This window comes from Oryzias latipes, chromosome 12, assembly GCF_053564925.1.
Source record: "Oryzias latipes strain Hd-rR chromosome 12, Olatipes_Hd-rR_3.1".
Lineage (NCBI taxonomy): Eukaryota > Metazoa > Chordata > Actinopteri > Beloniformes > Adrianichthyidae > Oryzias > Oryzias latipes.
The window spans coordinates 29,169,678-29,192,183 of record NC_136248.1 but is presented as its reverse complement, the minus strand read 5'-3'; the positions used below and the strand labels follow the sequence as shown (position 1 = coordinate 29,192,183).

General features: G+C 43.6%; 2 protein-coding genes across 3 annotated transcripts in view; one reads left to right on the top strand and one right to left on the bottom strand.

Moving 5' to 3' along the window:
• Nucleotides 1-4,622, top strand: part of jmy (junction mediating and regulatory protein, p53 cofactor) — a 32,700-nt gene extending 28,078 nt beyond the window's left edge. Inside the window, exons 5-10 of one of the 2 annotated variants that reach the window (XM_078956032.1) lie at nt 1,032-1,197; nt 1,278-1,468; nt 1,547-1,615; nt 1,723-1,815; nt 1,932-2,388; nt 2,457-4,622. In XM_078956032.1, coding sequence (XP_078812158.1) covers nt 1,032-1,197; nt 1,278-1,468; nt 1,547-1,615; nt 1,723-1,815; nt 1,932-2,388; nt 2,457-2,776 — 1,296 coding nt within the window. In that variant the 3' untranslated portion in view covers nt 2,777-4,622. Of the gene's footprint in view, nt 1-1,031; nt 1,198-1,277; nt 1,469-1,546; nt 1,616-1,719; nt 1,816-1,931; nt 2,389-2,456 lie in introns of both variants that reach the window. The other variant, XM_011481464.3, reaches the window with a different exon arrangement.
• Nucleotides 4,623-5,687: 1,065 nt separating this feature from the next.
• homer1 (homer scaffold protein 1) lies at nt 5,688-22,306 on the bottom strand. The gene is made up of 9 exons (XM_004074649.5): nt 21,198-22,306; nt 12,482-12,638; nt 11,566-11,697; nt 11,396-11,488; nt 9,476-9,618; nt 9,079-9,238; nt 8,894-9,004; nt 8,731-8,811; nt 5,688-6,837 (listed from the first exon to the last, which is right to left on the bottom strand). Exons 1-9 carry the CDS (start codon nt 21,200-21,202, stop codon nt 6,649-6,651), a joined length of 1,071 nt encoding a protein of 356 aa, XP_004074697.1. The 5' UTR covers nt 21,203-22,306; the 3' UTR covers nt 5,688-6,648.
• Nucleotides 22,307-22,506: the final 200 nt, after the last annotated feature.

The following is a 22,506-nucleotide window of genomic DNA, read 5'->3' as shown; positions in this document are numbered from 1 at the left end:
GACGCGACCCCACATCATGCAGACGCGACCCCACATCAAGCAGACGCGACCCCACATCATGCAGACGCGACCCCACATCATGCAGACGCGACCCCACATCATGCAGACCCGACCCCACATCATGCAGACGCGACCCCACATCATGCAGACGCGACCCCACATCATGCAGACGCGACCCCACATCAAGCAGACGCGACCCCACATCATGCAGACGCGACCCCACATCATGCAGACGCGACCCCACATCATGCAGACCCGACCCCACATCATGCAGACGCGACCCCACATCATGCAGACGCGACCCCACATCATGCAGACGCGACCCCACATCATGCAGACGCGACCCCACATCAGTGTCCAAATTTAACGGAAGGTTTCACAAAAGTTTGGAGATTCTTGGTTTAGAACATGAGAGTTCTGATGTATTCCTTAGAACTTTTTGTCGTTTCGTGGAGCTTCGTCTTGCTTTATGGACGCCTTTTCATGTCTCTGCAACTTTGCTTTGTTTGTGGATTTAAACTTTTTTTTTGTCTCTATACGTTTGATCTTTGTTACACAACATTAAAACTATTTGACTTCTATTTTTGCTTTAAAAAACAAGGAAAAAATTCACTTTTGGATTCTTTGCTTTCAGTTTTCATCTCAATTTATAATTTCAGTTCAGAGTTTTCTTTTTCAGAGTTGATCCTTTTTTATGTGGGGGCGGAGCTTTACACTCATTGGTTCTTGGGACATGATTGACATCGGGTAACGGAGGTTATGGTGATGACATTTCCACTCCAGAAGGATGACACAGGAGACGCAGTTTGAAAGAGGAAGTGATGTCACCATAACTTCTGTCAATTATGTCCATAGAACCAATGGGTGTGAAGCTCCGCCCCCCACATATCATTAGGATCAACTCTGATAAGGAAAACTCTGAATTGAAATTATAAAGAGAGGGTTTGTTGACATGTTTTTACCAGGAAATCTCTTTTCTCCGCTTAAAGCTCGGCTGCACTCTTTAGTAGGTTTTTCTTGGCGGTTTTCAGATGCAGAGTCTGCAGGGCGGGGACGGCGCCATGCTGCGGCTGGACCAGCTGGAGGCGCTGTACTACGAACTGCAGCTGCAGCTGTACGACATTCAGGCCGAAGTGCTGCGCTGCGAGGAGCTGCTGCTGACTGCGCAGCTTCAGAGTCTGCGCAGGCAGATGAGCGGTAAGCTCCGCCTTCGTGCCTCAGAGAAAGCCTTGCCTCAAAGAAAAAAAACAAACCCTTCTGATCCGACATTTCCACAGAGTACCGGGACGAGGTGGTGTACTACGACGCCTTTGAGAGCCCCGACGCCATGAAGGGCGTGGAGGACCCCGGCCCGCCGCCGTCACACCAGAGAGAAGAAGAACTGAGCGCGCTCCAGCAGAGGGCGCGGCAGCTGGAGGCCCGCAGAGGCCGCATCACATCCAAGAAGGTCTATCTCAAAAACAAGAAGGTGAGCCGCCGCATTGACGGCCCCGAGGCCTTCCTGCAGACGGCCGCACTGGTTCACGCCGCTTCTGTTCCTCATTAGGAAATCTGCATCGACAAACACAAGCAGAAGACGCTGCAGCGGCGAGGAAGCAGCGCCTGTGCGCAGCAGGTCAGACGTCCCGCAGGAAAACGCTCCGTAAAAATGTCGATGTCAGAAGATAAAGGAAACGACGACGTCATCAGCAGGAGCCTGAAGGCTTTTCTGTGTTTTAGGAGGAGGAGGAGGAGGAAGAGGATGAAGCCGAGCGAAACGCCAGAGTGAGTCAGGACAGACGGAAGACTCTGGACAGACTCCGCAGCCTCAAACAGGTGAAAGCTCAGCCGGTTCGGGGAAGGGCTGGACCCCCCTCTGGACCTGTATGGGGGGGTTGACCCGTGGAGGGTTTGGGGGTCACCCATTGACTCTCCTGTCTCCTCCCCCTCAGCGTTATCCAGGTCAGGTCACGCTGAGGTCCGGTCGGCTGAGGCGGGCGGCGCCGAGCATGCAGGCCGTCAGCGTTCAGACCGACTCCATGTCGGACCTCCCAGAACTCTCTGCTCCTCTGGCGGGCTGCTGCGCCTCTTTGCCGCCCGTCGACCTGCAAAGCTGCGCCGTCCCCCCTCCCTTCCTGTCGCTGCCTCCTCTTCCAGCTCCTTCATCTGCTGTCCGGCTGGATTCCCCTCCGCCCCCGCCCCCTCCTCCGCCGCTTCCCCCTCCTCCTCTGCTTCCTCCCCCGGAGACGGCGTCCTGCAGCCCGGTGCGTCAGCAGAGGAGCGAGTCCGAAGTGGCGCCGCTGCCTCTGGCTCCTTTCTGCCCGCGGTTCTTTGACAGCAGCCAGCTGATGACGGCGAGGAAGAAGCTGAGGAAGACCGCCTCCCTGGATTCGTCGCAGTGGAGACGAGGTCAGGAGAGCCTCGGCGCTCAGAACGTCCGTGTCTGCCGTACGCCTAAACGTCTGCTCTGTCCGCAGCGAGCTCGCCGATGGACGAGGTGCTGGCGTCGCTCAAGCGCGGCAGTTTCCACCTGAGGAAGGCGGAGCTCCGCGTCCTGGGCCCCGACCCGGACGATGACAGCAACAACATCCTGGCTCAGATCCGCCAGGGCGTCCGGCTGAAGAAGGTGCGCAGCCGCCCCGAGCAGCAGCAGCAGCAGCGCCTCCCCAAGAGCTTCCCGCACTCGGCCGACGCGCTGACCCGCAGCATCCACGAGGCGCTGAGGAGGATCAAGGAGGCGTCGCCGGAGTCGGAGTCGGAGGACGAGGGCCTCCCCTGCACCGACTGGGAAAACTGAGGTGACGCCGTCAGACCCGAAACTTTTACGGAGCCAAAACGAAGAGAAAAGGAGCAGAACAGACAAACCCGGGTCACCTTGGTGCAATTTCAACGAAGACGCTTCGTTTTTGTTGTGTGTTTTTTGTTTTAATACGTGTTCTTTGACCACTGGTCTTTCTGTGTTGGAGGACGACTCCAACCTCTGCTGCGTCAGAGCCGACTGTAGCTCGCCGCCACGTTTTTACAAAGTGAGCGTTCTCTCGCCTCAGTCTCCACTTCAACCATTTACTGTACGCGCTGCAGCGCTGCGACACCTTCAACAGTGCCTGTCGATCTAAAAACTCGAAGTGGCTGCAGAGGTCTTCGGTTTGAACACTGGGAAGCAGACTTTTCACTCTCGTCTGTGCAGATGGCGCCAACGCCGCCTCAGTATTTTATGAGCAACCCGTCCAGGTTCCAGCTGTCAGTCACTCAGAGGGATGATCGGAGCGTGCACGTTTCACAGAACCATGTGTAGAAACAAATCCTGAAAGAACGTTCGGGTTTTTCTTCAGAAAAAAATGACCCGATTGAATCTGAAGAGGCTCTGAACACATATTTATAGGGAGAAAGGGATCGCTCTACCTTCACTGCCCTCTGCTGGCAGCTGCCATCCATTACGCCTGAAAACACAGTAAATGTGATGTTTTGTTGATTTTGTGGAGCTTGTTTGCTGCCCCCCCTTGTGTGTTCTGGAGTTTAGTTTTAAATGCGTGTTGTTTTGAGAATTTTCTTTCTTTCTTTTTTAAACCATTACATCTTTCCGTCTTCTTTTATTTTAACGTTTGTTTTAGTAAATGTGATTCCAGGAGTGAAAGAATTTCAGCTCAGATGAGCATCAAACGCAGATTTCTCTTATTGGAAACGAAACGTTTCATCACAGCTGGCAGAGATTTTTCAGTCATCAACTCAGAACTTTGAAAGTTCCTCGCATACGACAGAAATCAGAGCAAAAATTCGTGTTTTTTTTTCCTTTCACGTTTAGCTGCTTCCTGTGGAAAAACCACCAACGGTTTTCTCCTCCTGGGGGGGTTTTCAGCAGCTTCCTTCAAATTGTATCCCATAAATCAAAACCTTTGTAAACTTTTTTCTTTACACAAATGAGAGGGGGGGGGGACAGGAATTAAGGAACTTCAGGCATGAACGTTGCTGAAAAGTTTCAAATCAAACATTTCTCTTTCTTAAAATTGACCGAAAAAGAAAATAACTGATTTATTTACAAATATGAAGAGCAAAAATGTCGGGTAAAATAAAAGAGCTCTATGCCTCAGTCCTTAACTCTCCACCTCCTCTAAGGACTCCTCCAGGATGACCGTTAGCTTTCATTGGGAAGATTCTCATTTCAAACCAGTCGCTTACGGTTTAGTTGCAGGATTTTTTGTGATTTTGCTGTTTACGCCTTTTTCTGCTCAGCTATGCTAACCGTAGCACCGCCCGCTACCTGAGCGGCGAGCTGCGGCTCCTGGCCTTCCCGTCATTGTCGTACAGTTTTCCCGCCGCCGTTCCTTCTTATGCATGTGACCGGTTCCCGGACAGGACTCGTCACGCCGTACGTGCAATAACGAAGATGGAAGAAAAGTCATTTTTAGGAATTGTACTGTAATGAGATGTAAATCATGAAAAATGTATCCGCATGCCTAAATGTATTGAAGTATTTATTAAAACTTCATATTTTAAAGATTTTTTTTAAAGCGTACAAATACAAATGTACTTTATATATAAACTTTGTTTTCCTATCATGACATTCCTCTTTGCTTTCTATATCTTATATTTATAATGGTTTTTCTTTCAAAATAAAAGCTCAAAATGTTGGAGTTTTTTTTAAAGAGGATTCTAGAGCTTCATTCATTCAACTGTTAAAAACCACTGACTGTATCTTAGAACTGGACTGAGTGACCCCGCCCCCTGGTGTTCCAAACAGGAAGTGGCTCTAATAAGTCAAAATACCATAGACACCTATAGAGACATAAACATCTGTCAATCAGTCATTCTATTGGTCAGAAGAAACATTTTTGATCTGATACTTTTGTTCTTCTGTAGTGCAGGTTGTGTGAATTCCGACCAATCCCTGCTTGATGACATCATTTAGTTCCAACATGGTGGTGTCCGTGTATCGACTGAATTGGCCTCATTTAGTTAGAGCAGGAAGTAAACCATTTTCTGTGGATGACATCACACTCACTCACTCCAGCTCTCACATACTGTCAATGGGTGAGGCAGCGTCAACTCCACCCATCAGCAGGTGACGTTTTTTGGTGGGGGCACGAAGGAGCACCAATTAGTGTGATGTCATCCATAGAATTCACTTCCAACCAAATGAAGTCGGGGATACGGACGGACGCTGTCATGTTGGAGCCAGAAATCGGCAGAAAGCATCGATTGGTTTGAGTCATCGTTTCTATGCCAACCACTCTCGCCAATCAGGAGTGAGCTTGTTGGAAGGCCACACCCCTACCTTTTAAAGGCGGGCTAGACACAATTTGTCAAGCGTTTTGAGCAAAGGATGTGAGCAATTAGAGGCCTCTGATTGGTCAGTTTCTAACTTGGATAACAAACTACAGAAAAAAACATGAAGGAAAAAAAGGCTATCAGAGGCAGAACGCTTATTCTGACCAACAGAAGGAATCTTTCTCCATAGAAGTCTATGGGATTTATGGGAACCAGCAAGTACTTCCTGTTTGGAACACCAGAGGGAAGGGGTCACTCAGTCCAGTTCTCATATACAGTCAATAAACGCATCAAGACTTTGCCTTTGTGTCTTAAGAATTTTTAAAAGAGTTTAGAACATATTATGATTAATATTATGGCTTAAATTTGTGCAGATTTCTCCTTCATCTTGACGAAGTTGGGCAGAGTGAACCTCCTGATGGAGACGCAAAAACAGAACAGACTTTGCTCCGGTGATTGGATTTGTTTTACTATAAATCAAAATGACATTTTGTGTTTTGAAGCATGTGATTGAATCAACATTAGAACGTTCAACCCATACCTTTTCAGCAGGAAAATGTCCCCCCGTGAGTCCCGACCACCACCGAGCCCTTGAGGCGTGTTCTTCCGGCTGTAGCAGTTTGTTTGTTTTTGGCAACAGTTACTCCCACAAAAAAGTACCGCTAGTTAGCTAGCATTGATGCATCTTTGTGCCAAAGGCAACGTCAGTAAGAGTTGAGATCTGTACAGGAAAAGACCATTTGGCAAAAGACAAAAAAAAAAAAAGAAAGATTCTCGTACCGCCGCTTTCTCGTAACAAAGACATCGCCCGTTTTTCCATCTGACGGCCGCCTAGCCGGAAAAAGAACGAGGTAAAAATAAAGTTATCTCGATTGACGATAATTTAAGAAAAAAAAAAAATTTTTTTAACAAAAAGAATTCAGTCGTGGAAATTCAAGTCGAGAAGAAAAGCAGACATCTGATTCGTCCACACACAACTGGAGTATAAAAGGTTTGTTTAAATAAACGTATTGAAAGAAAAGCGGCTGAATTAAGCTCCACCTCTTTTCGTTTCTGCGAGGGCGGAGCCATCTATACCTGAAGGTGAAAAGGGTTTTAAAGTGATGTTTTTCGTATTGCTCATATACTGAATGTAGGAGACGTGGCAGTCCCCCCCCCCCCAATAGTTCGCTGTTTCCGTGACAACTGAATGGAGGGAGCGATGAGATGGGGGTCCAGAGTGGAGCAAGGGGGGGAAGGCTTCCCCTTGGCTGCTTGTAAACAATCCGTGTGTACCGCTGATGCGTGGGGTCGCATGTAAACTCTGACACGTGACAAATGAAAAAATTCAAGTCGTGGCGTGATGCCGGTACCGACGTGCAGAACGGTGCAAGTGCTGTGCCGTGGGGAGGGGGCGGACTCTTCCTAGCTGCCCTCGATCAGCTTGACCAGCGTGTCGCGCAGCTCCGTCAGCTCGAAGATCTTGCCGTCCAGCATCTCCAGCAGGGAGCGCAGGTTCTTCCGGTAGGTCTCCCTCTCCAGCTGGATGCCCTCCAGGCGCTGCTCCAGGTCGCTCAGCTGCGCCTCCAGAGTCCGGTTCCTCGCCTCGGTGTCCTGGTGCAGACCGCAAGACGGCAAAGGTAAGAGGCTGCAGAAACACCTCTGTAGATTAGCTGATCCCGATGACATCACTTCAAACCAGCCAATCAGAGTGAACAGAATCGCACAGAAGGTCTGACTAAAATCGTCATTCTATCTTTCTGAAAACGGAAGAAGAAAAAAATCTAAAAACAATAAAGGCCAAACACTAGAAAAAGATAAACTGTAGTCTATCTGAAAGCTTCAAAACATAAGGAGCAAAAACCCAACAGGAGCCAAGAAGTCTGAATTCACCCTTCAAAAAAAAAAAGAGAGTTTTGCTACTATTTTAAGAAAGGATTAATGGCCGACAAAGTATGCATTATCACTTTTTAACGCACGCCGTGGACGGAGGACGGTTGCCTCCGCAAAGTGCGTTAAGAGGTGATAATGCATATTTCGAAGGCCGTTAACCCGCTTATACCATGGTCACTTACAAAAGAAATGAAACCCGTTTTTACTCATTAATTCTTGCTTTTTTCCAATTTGGATCGCTTTTCTCACAAAAAGTGGACTATTTGTTACCCGCCGCACCACGTAATAAATAGTCGGCTTCGCGCCGCATCACCGCTGCAGTCAAGACTCAGCAATATAAAGCAATATATGTATATATGTACTGATCTATCCGATGGGGGAGAAATTTCTCCTCTTTGTCCAGATGATGAAGCAAAAGGTTGTTTTAAAGAAGCGGGCGCAGTGATACAAAACATTTAAGCTAGGTGACCGGAACTTCTTTTTCACCGTGTTATCAGGTTTTAATGCACACCCAGCAGCCAATCAGAATCGAGTATTCACCCGGACCATGGTATAATAAATAATAATGAACTGTTTTTTCAAATATAAAATAGTATTTTCACGGACAGGCCTGAGCGATTTTTTTATTTAGCCTCTAGTTTTCTTTTAATTTTGACTTTTGAGGATAAAGTTTTTCTTCACCCTCAGTTAAAAAAAACTTATTGAAACTTTATTTCTTCACTAGATTTCATGCATGAAGCGTTCAAATGTGATCTATTTTTTTGTCAAAGTGGAAGCTAAAAGAATCAGACGCCAACTTCAGCCTCGACTGACTTTTAAGGTGCGACAAATTAAAATAAGTGGTCACTAATAATGGTATTTTCTAAATCTAATAGTGAAGGTGAATCCACCATTTGAACACCTTTATTAGCAGCATCCTTGCAGCATTAAACAGCCGGTTGGTGAATATTCTGCTTTGCTATTATGGTCTGTGGGAACAACTGTCAGAACAAATTCATGTTTGGAGTAAAATGTTTTTTGTCTGTTAAATGCAGTTTACTTTTATTTTGAAGTGGAAGTCTCTTCTTCTGTTTTCCCTGTTTTCTGCCAAAACTAACTTTCCAAATACATCTTTTTTTGTTGTAAATTTTGTTAGCGGCCGCTGCAGCTGCTTTAAGAAAGCAGCGGATGGATTTTAGTCACATGACAGAGCGACTTGACATGCGCCAAGAAAGAGTCAAGCGGGCTGAAGAGAATATAATAGTTTTTCAAAATAAAACTCCCTTCAGAATCAGATTCTAAATAATACGGAAACATTGAAGCGGCCCGGTACCACCACGTACTCATCCACAGCCTGGGGGTTGGGGACACATCCTGAGCCCGTTTGCCCAACATTCACTTCCAGAAATCAGTCAGATTTGGTTTGATTGCTGATAAAAGACTGAGTGAAGAATGTTTGAGAGTTTCTGCTGGAAGGCATAGCTCTGTGGTAAATGTGCTTTAGCCTTAGCTTAGCTCCTGTTTCTGAATCACAAACCCCACCAGAACAGGCTCGATTTGGACATCTCTCCACTCTTGGTTCTGAATTCTGCTGCAGTGACGGACGTCCCGGTTCTGAGTCGTCTTCATTCTCACCTCCAGCTTCTGCAGGAGCGAGTCCTTCTGAAACTTGAACTCGTTGGCACTCTCCACCTCTGCTTTCAGTCTCTCCAGCTCCTGAGAAGAGAGGATGAGATGACGGGTTGAATGTTTGGTCTTTCTCCTGAGCGCGGTTCACCTCGCCGCTCCTCCTCCGTACCTCCTCTTTGGCCCTCAAAGCCGCCTCCAGCTCCTCTATCGTTCTGTTGAGCTCCGTCTTCTGGGTTTTGATCACCGTGGTTTGGACGCTCACGCACTCCAGCTCGGTCACCTGACGACCGAAACAAACGATTGGCGAAACGAACGATAGTCTCCAAACGCATTGTGCGAGGGGTGGAGCCGTACCCGTTTGTGTAGCCGCTCTGCCTCCTCCTGATAGGCCGCCAGCTGCTGCTTCCACTGCTTGACGTTGGCCGTGGACTCCAGCAGAGCCGCCGTCAGCTTGGCGTTGTTGCCCTTCAGCGCCGCGAGCTCCGCCTCCCAGTGTTTGTTGATGCTGGATGAACTGCAGAGGCGAGTTTTTCATCGTCATCAAGAGGGAAAAAAAGACATTTCTAAAGGGAATGAAGCCAAAATAAAAATGAAAACTGATCCTTTTGAACATAAAAGCTGACAGCTTAAACAGATTCTCTTCTGGAAATGGTCTCCATGGCAACGTAACTTTTACATGCAGATCACTGTGACCAAATTCACACTGAGAATGAGTTTGCAGTGGAAATGAGGACAGAAACTGTTGGATCACCTGTGAGAGAAGGGCAGTGCATTCTGGGAGGGCTCTGCCCGTGTGTCGGCGTGCTGGTTGGCGTCTGCGGCGAGTCTGTCGTCGGCTGTACCGTTGACGCTCTCAGAGGTCAGAGGCGACTGCAGGTCAGCTGGTGCCGACTCCTGAGTGAAAACACAGAAAAAAGGCGGCTTTTTCTTCCAGATGACTCTTAGATTAGCCTCATAATCTGAGATTATACAGAGAAGATGTCGTTTTGGAGGATTTTACTATAGAAATGATCAGAACTACGGCGATTCTCAGTACATCAAGAGAACCTGCAGATCCTTTCAGACTTGACTGATGATTGATAATTGACTGATTGCTATAATTCATGACACGGGGGTTAAAACTTAAAGACATTAAAAAACCAAAGCAGTTAAAGTTAAATTTAAAAAAAAAAAAAAAGCTTTTTATGTGCAAAACACTACAGTTAAACACTACAATACCCACAAGTCTTAGCAGCAGACAGCTGGGCAAGGAGCAGCTGAAGCTTTTCATTTATTTAGCTGCTTTTTTTTTTTTTTTGTTTCATTTTGGGTAGCAGCAATTAACAGCAGCCAAAACATAAAAATGTAAAATAAAACGTTGAGAAAAACAGTGGCTGAGTTTGAACAAAAAAAAGACAAATGTCTAAATGTCTTTTCTTTTTTTTTTGCACATATAAAAAGCAGAGCGGCTTTATGCATAAGCAGGTCTGGTTTGATCTCAGAATTATTTCATTTTTCATCAGAACCACAAGAATGTTTGAGAAACGTGATTAAGAAACAAAAAGCTGATCTAAAAACCAAAAAGGCTTCAGAGAAAAGCAGCAGTTTCGAGTTTCCAACCAAACATTTGACATTGGGGAGCTTTGATTTGACTGTTTCTCACATCAAACGGCAGGACGGAGTTCGGCTTGATCGTGACAGGATGATTACCAACATCGGGACGTTTCGGATTGTTTTGGGGCTAAACGACGAAGGAAATGTTAAAATAGGAGGAAAGGAGTCTGAGCTTCACAAAAAACAACCAACGAAGAGAAACTGAAGGAGACAACAGCAGGAGGACACGAGGAGAGTTGGTCATTCACCAGACAGAGGACTTGGAGTCAAAATGTTAGTTTTACAAATGCGATTCTTTTAGATGTTACCTTCTTTCTACAGAATTTGTCGACGGACAAGACATTCCGTTTAACAGCACCACCCTGACCCTGAGGAGAAACAATTACAGAGAGCAAACGTGGGCAAAACGCCCACAAAGGTTTACTTTGAGCAAAACTAAAACCTAGTTTTCTGACAAAAGTAGAAAACTAGAAGGTTCCAGTAAAAAGTCACGCATCTGTGTGGCTAAAAGAAAGAACAGGACTGTCCCAACATTGTAAGGGGAACCTCTGAGGGGGAGGAGGAGTGGTCAGACGAAGCTGAGATTTCATCAGACTGTATATGAGAACTCCTCCGAACAAGAAGTGGCTCCAAGAAGCCAAAATCCCACAGACTTCTATAGAGACATAAACTGCTGTTCCTCAGTTATTCTATCGGTCAGAAGAACCGTTCTGGCTCTGAGGATTACTCTGTAGTTCAAGTTATAAACTGACCAATCAGATGACTCTTCTAAAAAGGAGGCGGAACCTGCTGACCCCCACATTCAATGTTCAAAACGGTTGTCATAGAAACTGACCTATCACTGCTGAATGAGGACGTCTGACGGAATTGACTTTGTTTGGATGGAGCCGGACGTAAGCCGTGTTCTGAGGTTCTAAAACGGATCAGAGAGGATCCGTGTTCGAAACACTTTCTTTCGGCTTTCAGCTGAGTTCAGGAGCGACTGTTGAATATACGGACATGAGAGAATGATGCGGCGCCGCGGCAGCACCAACACCCTTACCTGCCGGTGTGCAGACAGCTAGACGGATGACCCTACCTGAGAGGGAGTGCTGGTGAGCTCCGTCTTCTCCTGAGACTTCTCCTTGGCTAACCGCGCCGCTTCCTTAAACTCGGCGAACTTTTCCGCAAACTGAAAGAGGAGGAGCAGTAGACCCTGAAGCAGGTGACCCCCTGAACCCGGGTGAAAGGTTCCCAAAGGTTTCCCACCTTCGCCAGGTGGCTCTCGCAGGAGAAGCCCAGGCCGTACACGGTGTTGGCCCGGCTGTCGGCCCACTGCCCGAACTTCTGCGACGTCTTTGTGAAGGTCATGTTGGGGGTGATGGTGCTGTTGATGATGGCCTGTGGAGGACGGAGAACACGTTCTCTGGAGGATTGTTCTACCATTTTGACCCATTCCTGCTTTGGCCGCAAAAAGAACAAACTTCAGCATTGAAGTGATGAGAATTTTCATCGCTTCCTGTCTGTAAACTGATCTGAACCACTGACGGTTTTCAACATTTTTCTTCTTCTTCCAAACTTTGTGTAAAAACTCAAAAAACCCTAACTTTCTGTGCAGTTTCCACGGCAACAGGTGGAGAGTATTAACCCTTGTGCTATCTTGTGGGGTCCAGATGACCCCCGGGGTCAGATGACCCCCGGGGTCATCTGGACCCCACAAGATAGCACAAGGTTTAAGTGGGAGGAAGAAACGTCATAAAAAATGTGATTTTTAGGTTATTAACCTTTCTGTTTCTTACAATTCCTAATGCAAAGTTGTCAGAAACAGCAGAATGTTCATTTATTTCACTTATTTTGGAGAGGCTTCATCTATTTAGCAGCAGAGTTTGTGTTATTAATGTATGAAATGCTTCAGCATCCCGACAGCAGAGATTTTCCACGCGTTGGGGTCAAAGTCGACAGTTTTTCTCGGCTTTTGTTGTAACCTCCAACACTTTCCCTGCTGCTGAAAACTGACAGGAGTCTCCTCCCTTTGGTATTTAGAGGGCACAACAAGCCGAGTGATTCACCGTCTGGCATTTTGTCTTAGTGAGCCGACGCTGTTGTCAGGGCGATGGCGTCTCCCCGGCGGAGCCGCAGAACAGCGAGAAGAACAGCTGGAAATTCGGGATCCAATGTCACAAACCTTGGATCCGTCCAGACTGATGATCCGATAGACATTCCTGGTGCTATCGAAGAAGTAGGAGACGGTGACGGCGTGCTTGCTGGTGGGAACCCAGTTCTTCTTGGTGTTTGGATCGATCTGGAAGACGTGGGCCCTGGTGCTGAAGATGGGCTGCTCCCTGTGCAGACAGGAGGGAAGAGCCTTAGAGTCTTAGAAAGGCTTCAACGGAGGAGGAAACCAGGAAGCAGGCTGACCAAAAAATGGATCAATCCAAATATGAAACTAATTATTGTTTACATCAGAGAGTAGGCCTTGGTTTTCAGCCGCCGCACATTTTCAGACCACTCAGAAGAAACTAAATGAGGTTCTTTCTGCTTAAACTCCTACTAAAACATTAAGAAGCAACGTATTTATTTATTTATTATTGGACAAAGAGTCCAATGGTCGACTGGGCAACACATCGTCCCACAACAACGCAGAAAACCTTCTCTCGACGCTTAAAGTCAGATCTGAAATGTTATTTCTTCATTTGGGTTTTCTCTAAAGAAAAAAATGTCAGTTTTTCATTCGTTCTTCCAGTTTCCTCTTAATGTGAGGAAGATAATCATGTCCTCAAAGCTAAGACTCGTCTTTAAGTCCCACTTCTACTGATCAAAAACAGTTTCAAGAAGAACAAGGAGCAACGTTTCACAGAAGAAGGTTAAATATTTCCCAAAACATCCATAATTCACACAGATGCTGTGTTACGGGACGTCTTTGTCTTTCTGCTGCTCCCTTTAAGGGTCTCCACAGCCAATCATCTGCTTCCATCTAACCCTCTCCTCTGCGTCCCCCTCGTTCACACCCCCCTCTCTACACCAGCAACCTCCTCTGTCCTGGTAGCTCCAACCTCAGCATCCTTTTCCCAACATCATCGCTGCTCCTCCTCTAAAACCATCTCCACCTGCTAGGGGTGTTGGAAAAAAATGGTTTCAGGGATACATTGCAATAGTTCATTTGGTGATACTTGTATTGATTCAAAATGCTGTCAGGATGATATTTATGTAATGATTTATGAGTGTCCTTCAGCGTCTGACTCTTTGTTTCTCAATGAAACCTCCGACTGCTAGTTGGCAGCACCGCCCACTGTGCAGCTCTTTGAGCAGCTCTAGACGCAAAAAAACCACAACATCTCAGCCAGAAGCGGTCGTCATGAGACATTGACTACTTAGATTTTACTTAGTATGGGCACCGAGCCGAAACTCTGTGCCATGTTGCATCCAGTATCATGTAAAAACACGCATTGCGGTGCTTTGTAGCTCAGATGAAGAACGGATTGTACCGGATCTCCAGAAGAAGAACAAAAAGTCAGCCCGTCATGTTCTTCAACAAACTACCAGATCTTGTGGCTCAAATGCAAAGAAACATGCAAACGTGGCAGATAATTACTCAGATCCATCAGTTAATCCAAATGCACATGACGGAGTGGCGTCTGCTCTGCTGATGCTTTTGTTACCGTGGTGATACCATCTTATCACCTGTAAAAAGTGTGGGACTGTGCTCAGTTTGAAGGAACTGAAATCATTTCTGCTACCTTTCTTTAAAATACTGGAGTCTCGCAGTTTCACTTAATCTACTTTTCTTCTTGTTTTGCCTCTAGTTTGCATTTAATTGTCTTTTCTGGTCCAAAACTTTTGTCATGAAAATGTGTTTGCCCTCCAGCTTTGGTTCAGGGATCTGACTGAAAGCTTTCCAGGGAATATTTTCTGACTGGTGCTCCCAACTCTCCTCTGAGATTCCTTTGTTCCCATCTCTGGAAATCTCTTTCTTCTTCCTTAATTTAGGAGAGCAGATGTTATTTAAGGAAAGACGCCTGCGTTAGTTAACAGCATGGCTTGAAGACAGAGGAGTCTCAGAGTGAACTTGGAACCGTTGGAGCCGGCTGATTTGGATCCACAGATGCAAACCTCTACATTCATTTTGGTTGGAAATTTTCCTCCATGTTTATGTTTTTTGTACTCAACACCTCTTTAAATGCAATTTATGACACAAAAAGCTCCTTTCAGGTAAGGTGGAACTGATTCCATCCTGAATTTTTACCTTCATTTTGACATAAGTTCACCGTTTATAGGAATTAAAATTTATAAAACCTCTGAGAATGTGTTTTTTTTTGTGTGTTTATATTATTTTTGCTTCAGTACTGACTTGGAAAATACGTGGCACAAACCTATAGAGCTTCTAATTAAACTGCTAAACAATTATCAACTAATGAAATCACTCTGGAATGTGACGATGGTAAAAAAAGCAGTTTGGAGATGAATCATATTGAAGATTATAGATCATATTGAAGTATGTTTAAATATCAATGAGCTCAGTCTGTTTTAGTCTTATCAGAATTCTTAACACGGGTTCATGTATCTAAATATCAAAACTTATTTTTTCTTCATTTATAAGTATTATACATCCATATCATCCGTGATAAAAAAAAATGTTAAGAATTTAAGTCAAACTTTTTTTTCTTGAAGGAGCAAAAATATTCTTTTTTCAGCCATAATAATGAAATGTGTCCAAATGGCAAAAGTTTACCTTTAGAAATGATCACTATATGCAGAATAACTAATGATAATAACTTATTTGTGAATGATGGTAAGCAGCATTAAACAATCGTTTCTCAGAAAACACGTTGAAAGGAATGAGGTCTGGAATATTCCCTCCATGACTAAAGCAGAACTAAAACGGGGACTTTTATTTTAAAAGAAGTAGTACGAGCGCTAAAGCCATAAAAAACACAATAACATACTTTTTAAAATGTGTTTTCTTTACATATAAATCTGTAATATTGATAAGAACTCTTAAAACTGCTGAGGTGGATTGTTTTAAAGGTGAAGTTCTGATGACATCAACCTGCAGACTGAGAACATCATGGCTGTTTTTTGCTAAACTTTGTCATTCTCACTAACGTTGCGTATCTTCTCTTGCTCCTGTGCTCTTCCTGCTTGGTTAACCTTCTCCTCAGACCAGCGAGCATGCTGGGTAACTGCTCTGTTTGCAGCTTTGGGTTGCTCCGCTGCTGCAGAACAGGGAGGTGAGAAACGTCGGCTGGAGCGGCGTGGATGAAAATCTGGCCACGTGCCGTGTGCCTCCCCCTTCTCCCTCCCTCCCTCCGTCCGTCCGTGAGTGAGTGAGTGGGCCCATAATCCCCCTTCACAATGAAGCTCAGTGTTGCATTCAAGTCTCAATGACAAGTGCTTTAACAGGAATCCGAGCGCAGATGTTATCGGCTCAGCAGTTCCCCGCGTACAGACGGCGAGGCATTCACAGAAAATCCACACAGACGCAGCGGACAAACAAACAATCTACTGTTCCAGAAAAAAATACACTATCCTGCTTTTAGATTAATTAAAGCTAAAACAAATACCTTATTTCCGGACTATAAGTCGCCCTTTTTTTCGTAGTTTGGCAAGGGGTGCGACTTATACTCCGCAGCGACTTATGTTAGAACTAAATTGAAATAAATACATTGTTAACCCTCCTGTTGTGTTCATTTGTGAGGAACAGAGATGATGTTCCTGGGTCAATTTGATGTATGAGGTATGTTAAGTGTTAAGAGTATGTTAAGTCACTCAGAGAATCAGCAAACTTTTTTTTACAGTAAGATCTTGAAGGCTAACAACATAATATTCTATTTTCCAATAATTTCATAGATTCAGAAATGCAATAAAAATGACAACTGTTTCTACAAATACAGGATGAAAACAGAGTTTTAGTTAGCCAATGATGCTTCATGAAAGGAATAAATAAATATGAGAAAGAATTACTGTGAAATTATGAGATAAACAGTCTGCTATGATTGTGTCATAGGAAGTTGTGAAAGTTATTAGTTCTTGGTCTCAGATTTTGTCAAATAAATTTTCCGTCAAAATGCGACTTATCTGTGTTTTTTTCTACTTTATAATGCATTTTTGGGCTGGTGCGACTTATACTCCGGAGCGACTTATAGTCCGGAAAATACAGTACTTTTTTCTTCATTTACTCTGGGTCCTAAAACACAAAGGAAAAGGTGAAGCAATTGACCTCCATTCTTCCTTAAAAGGTTCACAGTCAAGTTTTAATGATAAAGAATGCTTAAACAGATGTATATTTTCTAATTACATACTAGTTGGTCTTATTATTTATTATTTACCTAAAAGCTGTCTGCTTTAAAGCTAAAGGACTAAAATAGGCCAATACACTTTCATTTGATTACAATTTTCCAAATTATTTTACACATTTAACAACAGTTTTTAGTCTAATGCTTACTTTAACATTTAATTTGACTTTGGTCATGTGAGGGGAGGGGGGGGGGTTCAAACAGAATTAGTTGGAGAACTTCCTGAAACGATGAAAAACCGTTCCGACCCACAACTGTAACCTCTGCAGGTCGGTTCAGAAAAGCTTCTTTCTGTTGGATTTTTAAATTTCAAATGAGTGAACATTGGAAAAGGTTCAGCTTAGTTAACTTGTAAACATATCATTTATTTAGAAAATGCTATCATGAACACCTGTTATGATAAATGTTTTTTTTTAATAAAACTTTTTAGTTTTACCTAACATTAAGGACTACATACCAGGATACAATCCTTTGGCAGTAACTCCCGTTGCAAAAGCAAAGGAATGCCACATTAATAACTTAGCTGCTGCTGTGTCGCCGTGGCAACAGCTCATGTGACCCAGGCCTGAGCGTGAGCCGCCGACATCCTCTCCTCCTCCTTCCCAAGTGTCGCGCTGCCCAATCCCATCCCAGTGTCTGACAGAGCAAAGCCTCTGATCTGGACGACGGTCTGCTGCAGAGCGGAGCGACCGCTATGAAAAGCTGCCCCCACGATGAGGGGCAAGTTCCCAGGGTTACCCAAAATGTTGGCTCACATGTTTCAGATAGTTTAAATTCGGAATTTTCCTGGACAATTCCAAACACACAATTTTTGGATCTGCTGAAACAGATTTTTTCCATGTTTGTCTAGGGCTGAGACGATTACCGCATCACCAAACGTTTTTTTTTTTTTAAGTTCTGCATATGATGTGTGATTGGAACTATAATAAACAATAAAACACATTCATCTTTGCTGATAATTTACTTTTTCTGCTAGTCCTGTGTTCAGACTTCAAGGGGTTCTGGGGGAAACTTTTTATTACTGTTCTCCTTCACTCCCTCTACTCACACACACATGCGTGCGGTTTCAGAAGCACACACATATCCTCATTCTACAACAGAAGTTTCTGTCTCGCGAGGAAATACGACAAATTTACTACATTCTAATTATTCATTTCTGTTGTATTCATTTCCATTACAAGCTGCGTGCGTTCTTGAGTGCACGACACGGCCGCCCGCCGAAGGATTTTGTGTTGGTGTCAGTTTATTACTGTTCTGTAACACCAAACACGAACATGCACTGTTAGAGTGCGATGAATATCACTACATGTTTTGTTTGGGAACTATTTTGTGCAGCGCAAAGTAACATGTCTGTATAAACAAAGGCGGAGCCTCCTGCCCCTGCCCCAGATAGGTAGTCGTTAGTTGTTACTGTTATTTGTTAATAAAGAATACTCTAATTGTTAACCACGAAACAGCGCCCCCTGCTGGTTCATCACCACGGTGATTAAAAATCCCACACCGTCACAGTTTTATGTTTGTCAACAAACTATAAATAATCGCATGCACACACCTACTTGAGCTCCAATAAAAACTTTTATTTTCTGGAAAGAAAGAAAAATATATTTTTGGAGAAATAAAGTCAATGGAGGACGTATCCTAAGAAATTTAAGCAGAAAATGGCAAAATCTTTAGTGTTTCTTTATTCAATTCATTGTGAATCAGGAGCAGACAAAAAGATGCTGCTTCAGAAAGATTGTATTTGTGACGTAGGAAATACGCTGGGCGGGTAACAGGCACCCTGCTCCGCCCCATTCTGAATGTAAACAAAGGGATGATGGGGAATGAGCGGAGGTCCACTTCCACGCTAACAGTCTTGCACACAACTCAGAGGTGAATTTCTAATGAACTGCTGCTGCTCTGCAGAAACTACATCCTGAAAAAACAAGCAAAGTTTTGGGCTAAAAATGGCATCATATACGGTTAAAAGGCTTTGAAAATAGATCAGATGATGATCGGAGTGGGACTTTAAAGGAGATGGAAGGTTCTGCTGCGTCAGGACAGGTTAGCCCAATCTTCTCCAGCATCCTTCAAAAGTTAAAACCTAACAGTTTTCCAGAGAAAAACTTTCAAAAAAACTTTCCAGATTATCAGACCCAGTAGCACAAAGGAAACATCATGACGGTGCGATCACGTGTGGGTGGATGTGCTCACCGTCTGTGCTTCAGGAATTAATGCTCGCCCGAATTCTAACCACTGGCCTTAAGAATGACTGAGGATGATGAGGTTGGCAGTTCACGCCCCTCCTCCTCCTTCTTCAACCACAATATGACAACAAACTGATCACATGCTCCCTCATCTGGAATAAGAACTAGGTCACGCTTGTCTTCATCAGGAGAATCTCCATACATCTGCAGGTTCAGCTGCGAGCGGCGCACCAGCCAAGCCCCGCCCACTTAAAAAGACTTATCTCTGGCAGCGCTAAATTACAAGGACTGCTTCGACAGCGGCCCGTCAGCTGGACAGACGGCTGCTTTCAGTCCAGCGACAGTAGCCTACTTCATTACCACCTAATCTGTGGGCATCTGTAATCTTAAAACTCTGAACACAGACGCTGTGAGGGATCTAATGTTCACCAGCTCATGTCGACCGCAGAGACGCCCGGCACATGACGTCTGATATTACAACTAGAGTGCATTTTTGCCCTTTTCTTTTTTAATGAATAAATGAAGTAAAATAAATATTACGACCACTAGATTCAAATACATATTATGAAATATGTTTTGACAATATACTTTTTAACTTTCAAAATGTTAATCCAAAATTGTTTGCTGATACTTTCTTCCAAATTCATTAAAGGGTTTTGTTTATAATTATAAACGCCACATTGATAATAACTTATAGAATATTTTAAATCGTTTATCCACAACTTTTCCTTGTCAGGTCATTTTTTTATTTATTTGTTTTAGACTCTAAAACTCAAGAGAATACAGATTTTTTTTAAAGTTTCTATAAAAATTGACAAAGCCTTTTGGTGAAACATCTTCAACTTTAAAAACCAAGTCCAGATGACAACCTTTAAACCCACGATGATGGAATCAACCTGGATGAATGAGAGTCTTCAAATCTTCATAGACATATTTCTATAAAAAGGATTCCAGGTTATGAGAAGGAAGCTTTTTTTTTTTAAACACAACTAGTGTTTTAAACTGAATAAAGCCTCTAAAAAGTGACAAATGCTAAAGCTTACATTGTAAACTAACAGCAGTATGGAGTACTTTGAATAAAATTACATAGACATCACTGTTTGGATTTTCTGAATCTTGTAAGAATCCAAACTCTCAAACCATTCAAAACTTAAAGCAATTTATTTTTCTTTATTCTTTTTAGTATGGGATATTTACAATGTAATAAATATTTTGAGATTCCATAAAAACCTCAAAAATGTGAACAAGAATTTTCTGTGTTTGTAATTTGCAGATATTTAGATGCTTTCTGTTTAGAATGCATCACGCAGGAATAAAGTTTTGTTTAAACCGCTTATTGAATACCGTTTTTTGTAATAAATACTCAGAGGAACACTTTATGGATACATTTGAGATATAAGAAAAGACATATTATTACAAAAAAAAAACTAGAAAACAAAGGAATAAGTGACTATGACCTTGCATTCTGTCAATGGTTTCCATAATATTTGTTCTTAAGTTTCAAGGCAACAGATATTGATCAGTTTTGTTTCTTTTTAAGCTTTTTTTTATATTATGAAACTCCCAAGACAGACAACTTCTCAACATCCCAAAACATTGTGTAGAAATGGCTATAATCAGTAAAATAAAGCGTCTATTTATCCTTCATAATTAATAAATAATTACATTGAAATGTAGAAATATTACCAACAAGTTCCTTTTACCAAAGGAGCCATACTTTAACTTGAGAAGATTTTCACATTGGTCTCTACTTTGTTGGGACATATGTCCAATTCTTCTTTCTGTTTGACCATTGATTTTGCACATTGTAAACATTTTTTTCATTGTTTTAAAGACTGTAAACAATCTGGTGCTAAATGAAATTATTCCCTAATTTTTGTCTGATTCTATAAAGTTCTGGCATAAATCTGACTTTATTCAATGCTTATTTTACCAGGTACTGCAGTCCTTATTACTTCATTATTTTGAAATTCAGCTTGTTTGATTTACTTTATCAGCCTATAGTCACAGAACTATTTAGTGTGACTGCATAAAATAGAAGAAATATAGTTGCCAAAGGAGAAAATAGATGAGCTCCTCCTAATGACTGACACTGATTTCTAATTTTTTTTTCATAAAATCTTTAAATTTAAAAGGAGCTTTTGGAAAAAATAATTCATTTTTGGATTTTCAATAGTAAAATCTGGAACATTATCATTTATTTTGACGATATTGGTCGCAGTTTTTCGTGTCCTGGAAGGACTGAGGCGCTTCCGTTAGCAGGGGGCAGCTAGCTAAGCTGCGGGACTGACGGATGGTAGAGAGACGCCGGTCCGCTCAGCCCCACAACCCCGCAGAAAACGCAAGTCAAACAGAAGTGTGTGTGTGGGGGACGGGAACGAGAGTCCCAGCTTTCACCGAGACTCCAGCCGGCTACACATACCCCATTTTTGTTAGATTCCGGTGCCGAGTTGAGTCGAAGAACGATCCCGTCGCTCTGGCAGGACTCAGGCTAGCCGCTGCCGCTTGATCCGCTGTCCCTAAATAAAGCTGCTCTGAGGTCCCGACCGGCGGAGCCACTCCGCTGTCTCAGTCCGACATGGCTCGGTGTGCTCTTATGTCCTCGGGTGCTTGGTTTGGGCCGGCTCGGTCGGAACAAAACGAGTCGGTGCAGGCATGGTGATGACAGAAAAACAGCAGCGCGCGCGCGCTCGATGCTACAACAACCGTTAGCCAAATAAAGCCCAACTCATCATCAGTTATGCGGGATTATCGGGCTAAACTCGGGACTAAACTGACAGCAGAGGGAGACTGATTTACAGTACAATTAAGAGCCAGATGTTTAAATCCGGGAGGAGAATCCGAGGGGAATGTTCTTTGTTTGTTTTGACAGAGAAAGTATTCAAAAAAGAAGCTAACGTAACTACTATTCGAAGTTAGCTTAAGGCTTAATCAAAAATAACCTTTGGTCAAATTTGACAAAATATGTAAATTATTAAAGAGTAATTTTACACGATTTTGTGAATTTCAACAACACAAAAAATCGATTCATAAATCCCAGCTTTGGCCACACGATTCTCAATTTACCGTAAATAAAAAATAAAGTCCATCCACGGATTGATTTTAGAGAGTTTTACCGCCGCAGATGATGCGTTTAAAGCCGCTCGGACATCTTTTGTCCAGACGTCGCCTCATCTCCGCTCCTTGTGGATAAAACACTTGATGTACACTCCAGGTTTATCATCACGTACCATCCTCCGCCTCCTCCTCCAAGATTACAGCAGCTCAGCCTCACCGTCGACGGTGCCCGGGAAAATACGGGCTTCTGCTGATGTGCTTTAAAAGCCAGTAAAAAACAAACGTGATATATTTTTTTAATTCTCAAGTTTTCTCCCTCCAAAACCCGGTTTCGAGTGTAGTGAAATGGGGATGCTCCATCGGCCGGCGCATCCTCTTTAGCATCCACCCCTGTGCCCTCTGTCAGACCCTCATCTCACTCAAGAGCACAAGCTCCTTCCGACGAGGCGCCTGCCGGAGCGGCAAGGCCGTGACGTCATCACGCTGCATTCACAGGCAGAACAGTGAAACTTTCGACATTTTTTAAAATTAAATGTTTTTAAATTATTCAATTTGTAAAATATTCAATTTATAAAATATGTATTCCGTATAACAAATTTCCCCCCAATAATCAAGTTTATATATATTAAAAGAGAGGTCTGAGGTCTTTCCAGGTATCTGTTGTAGCCAATCCT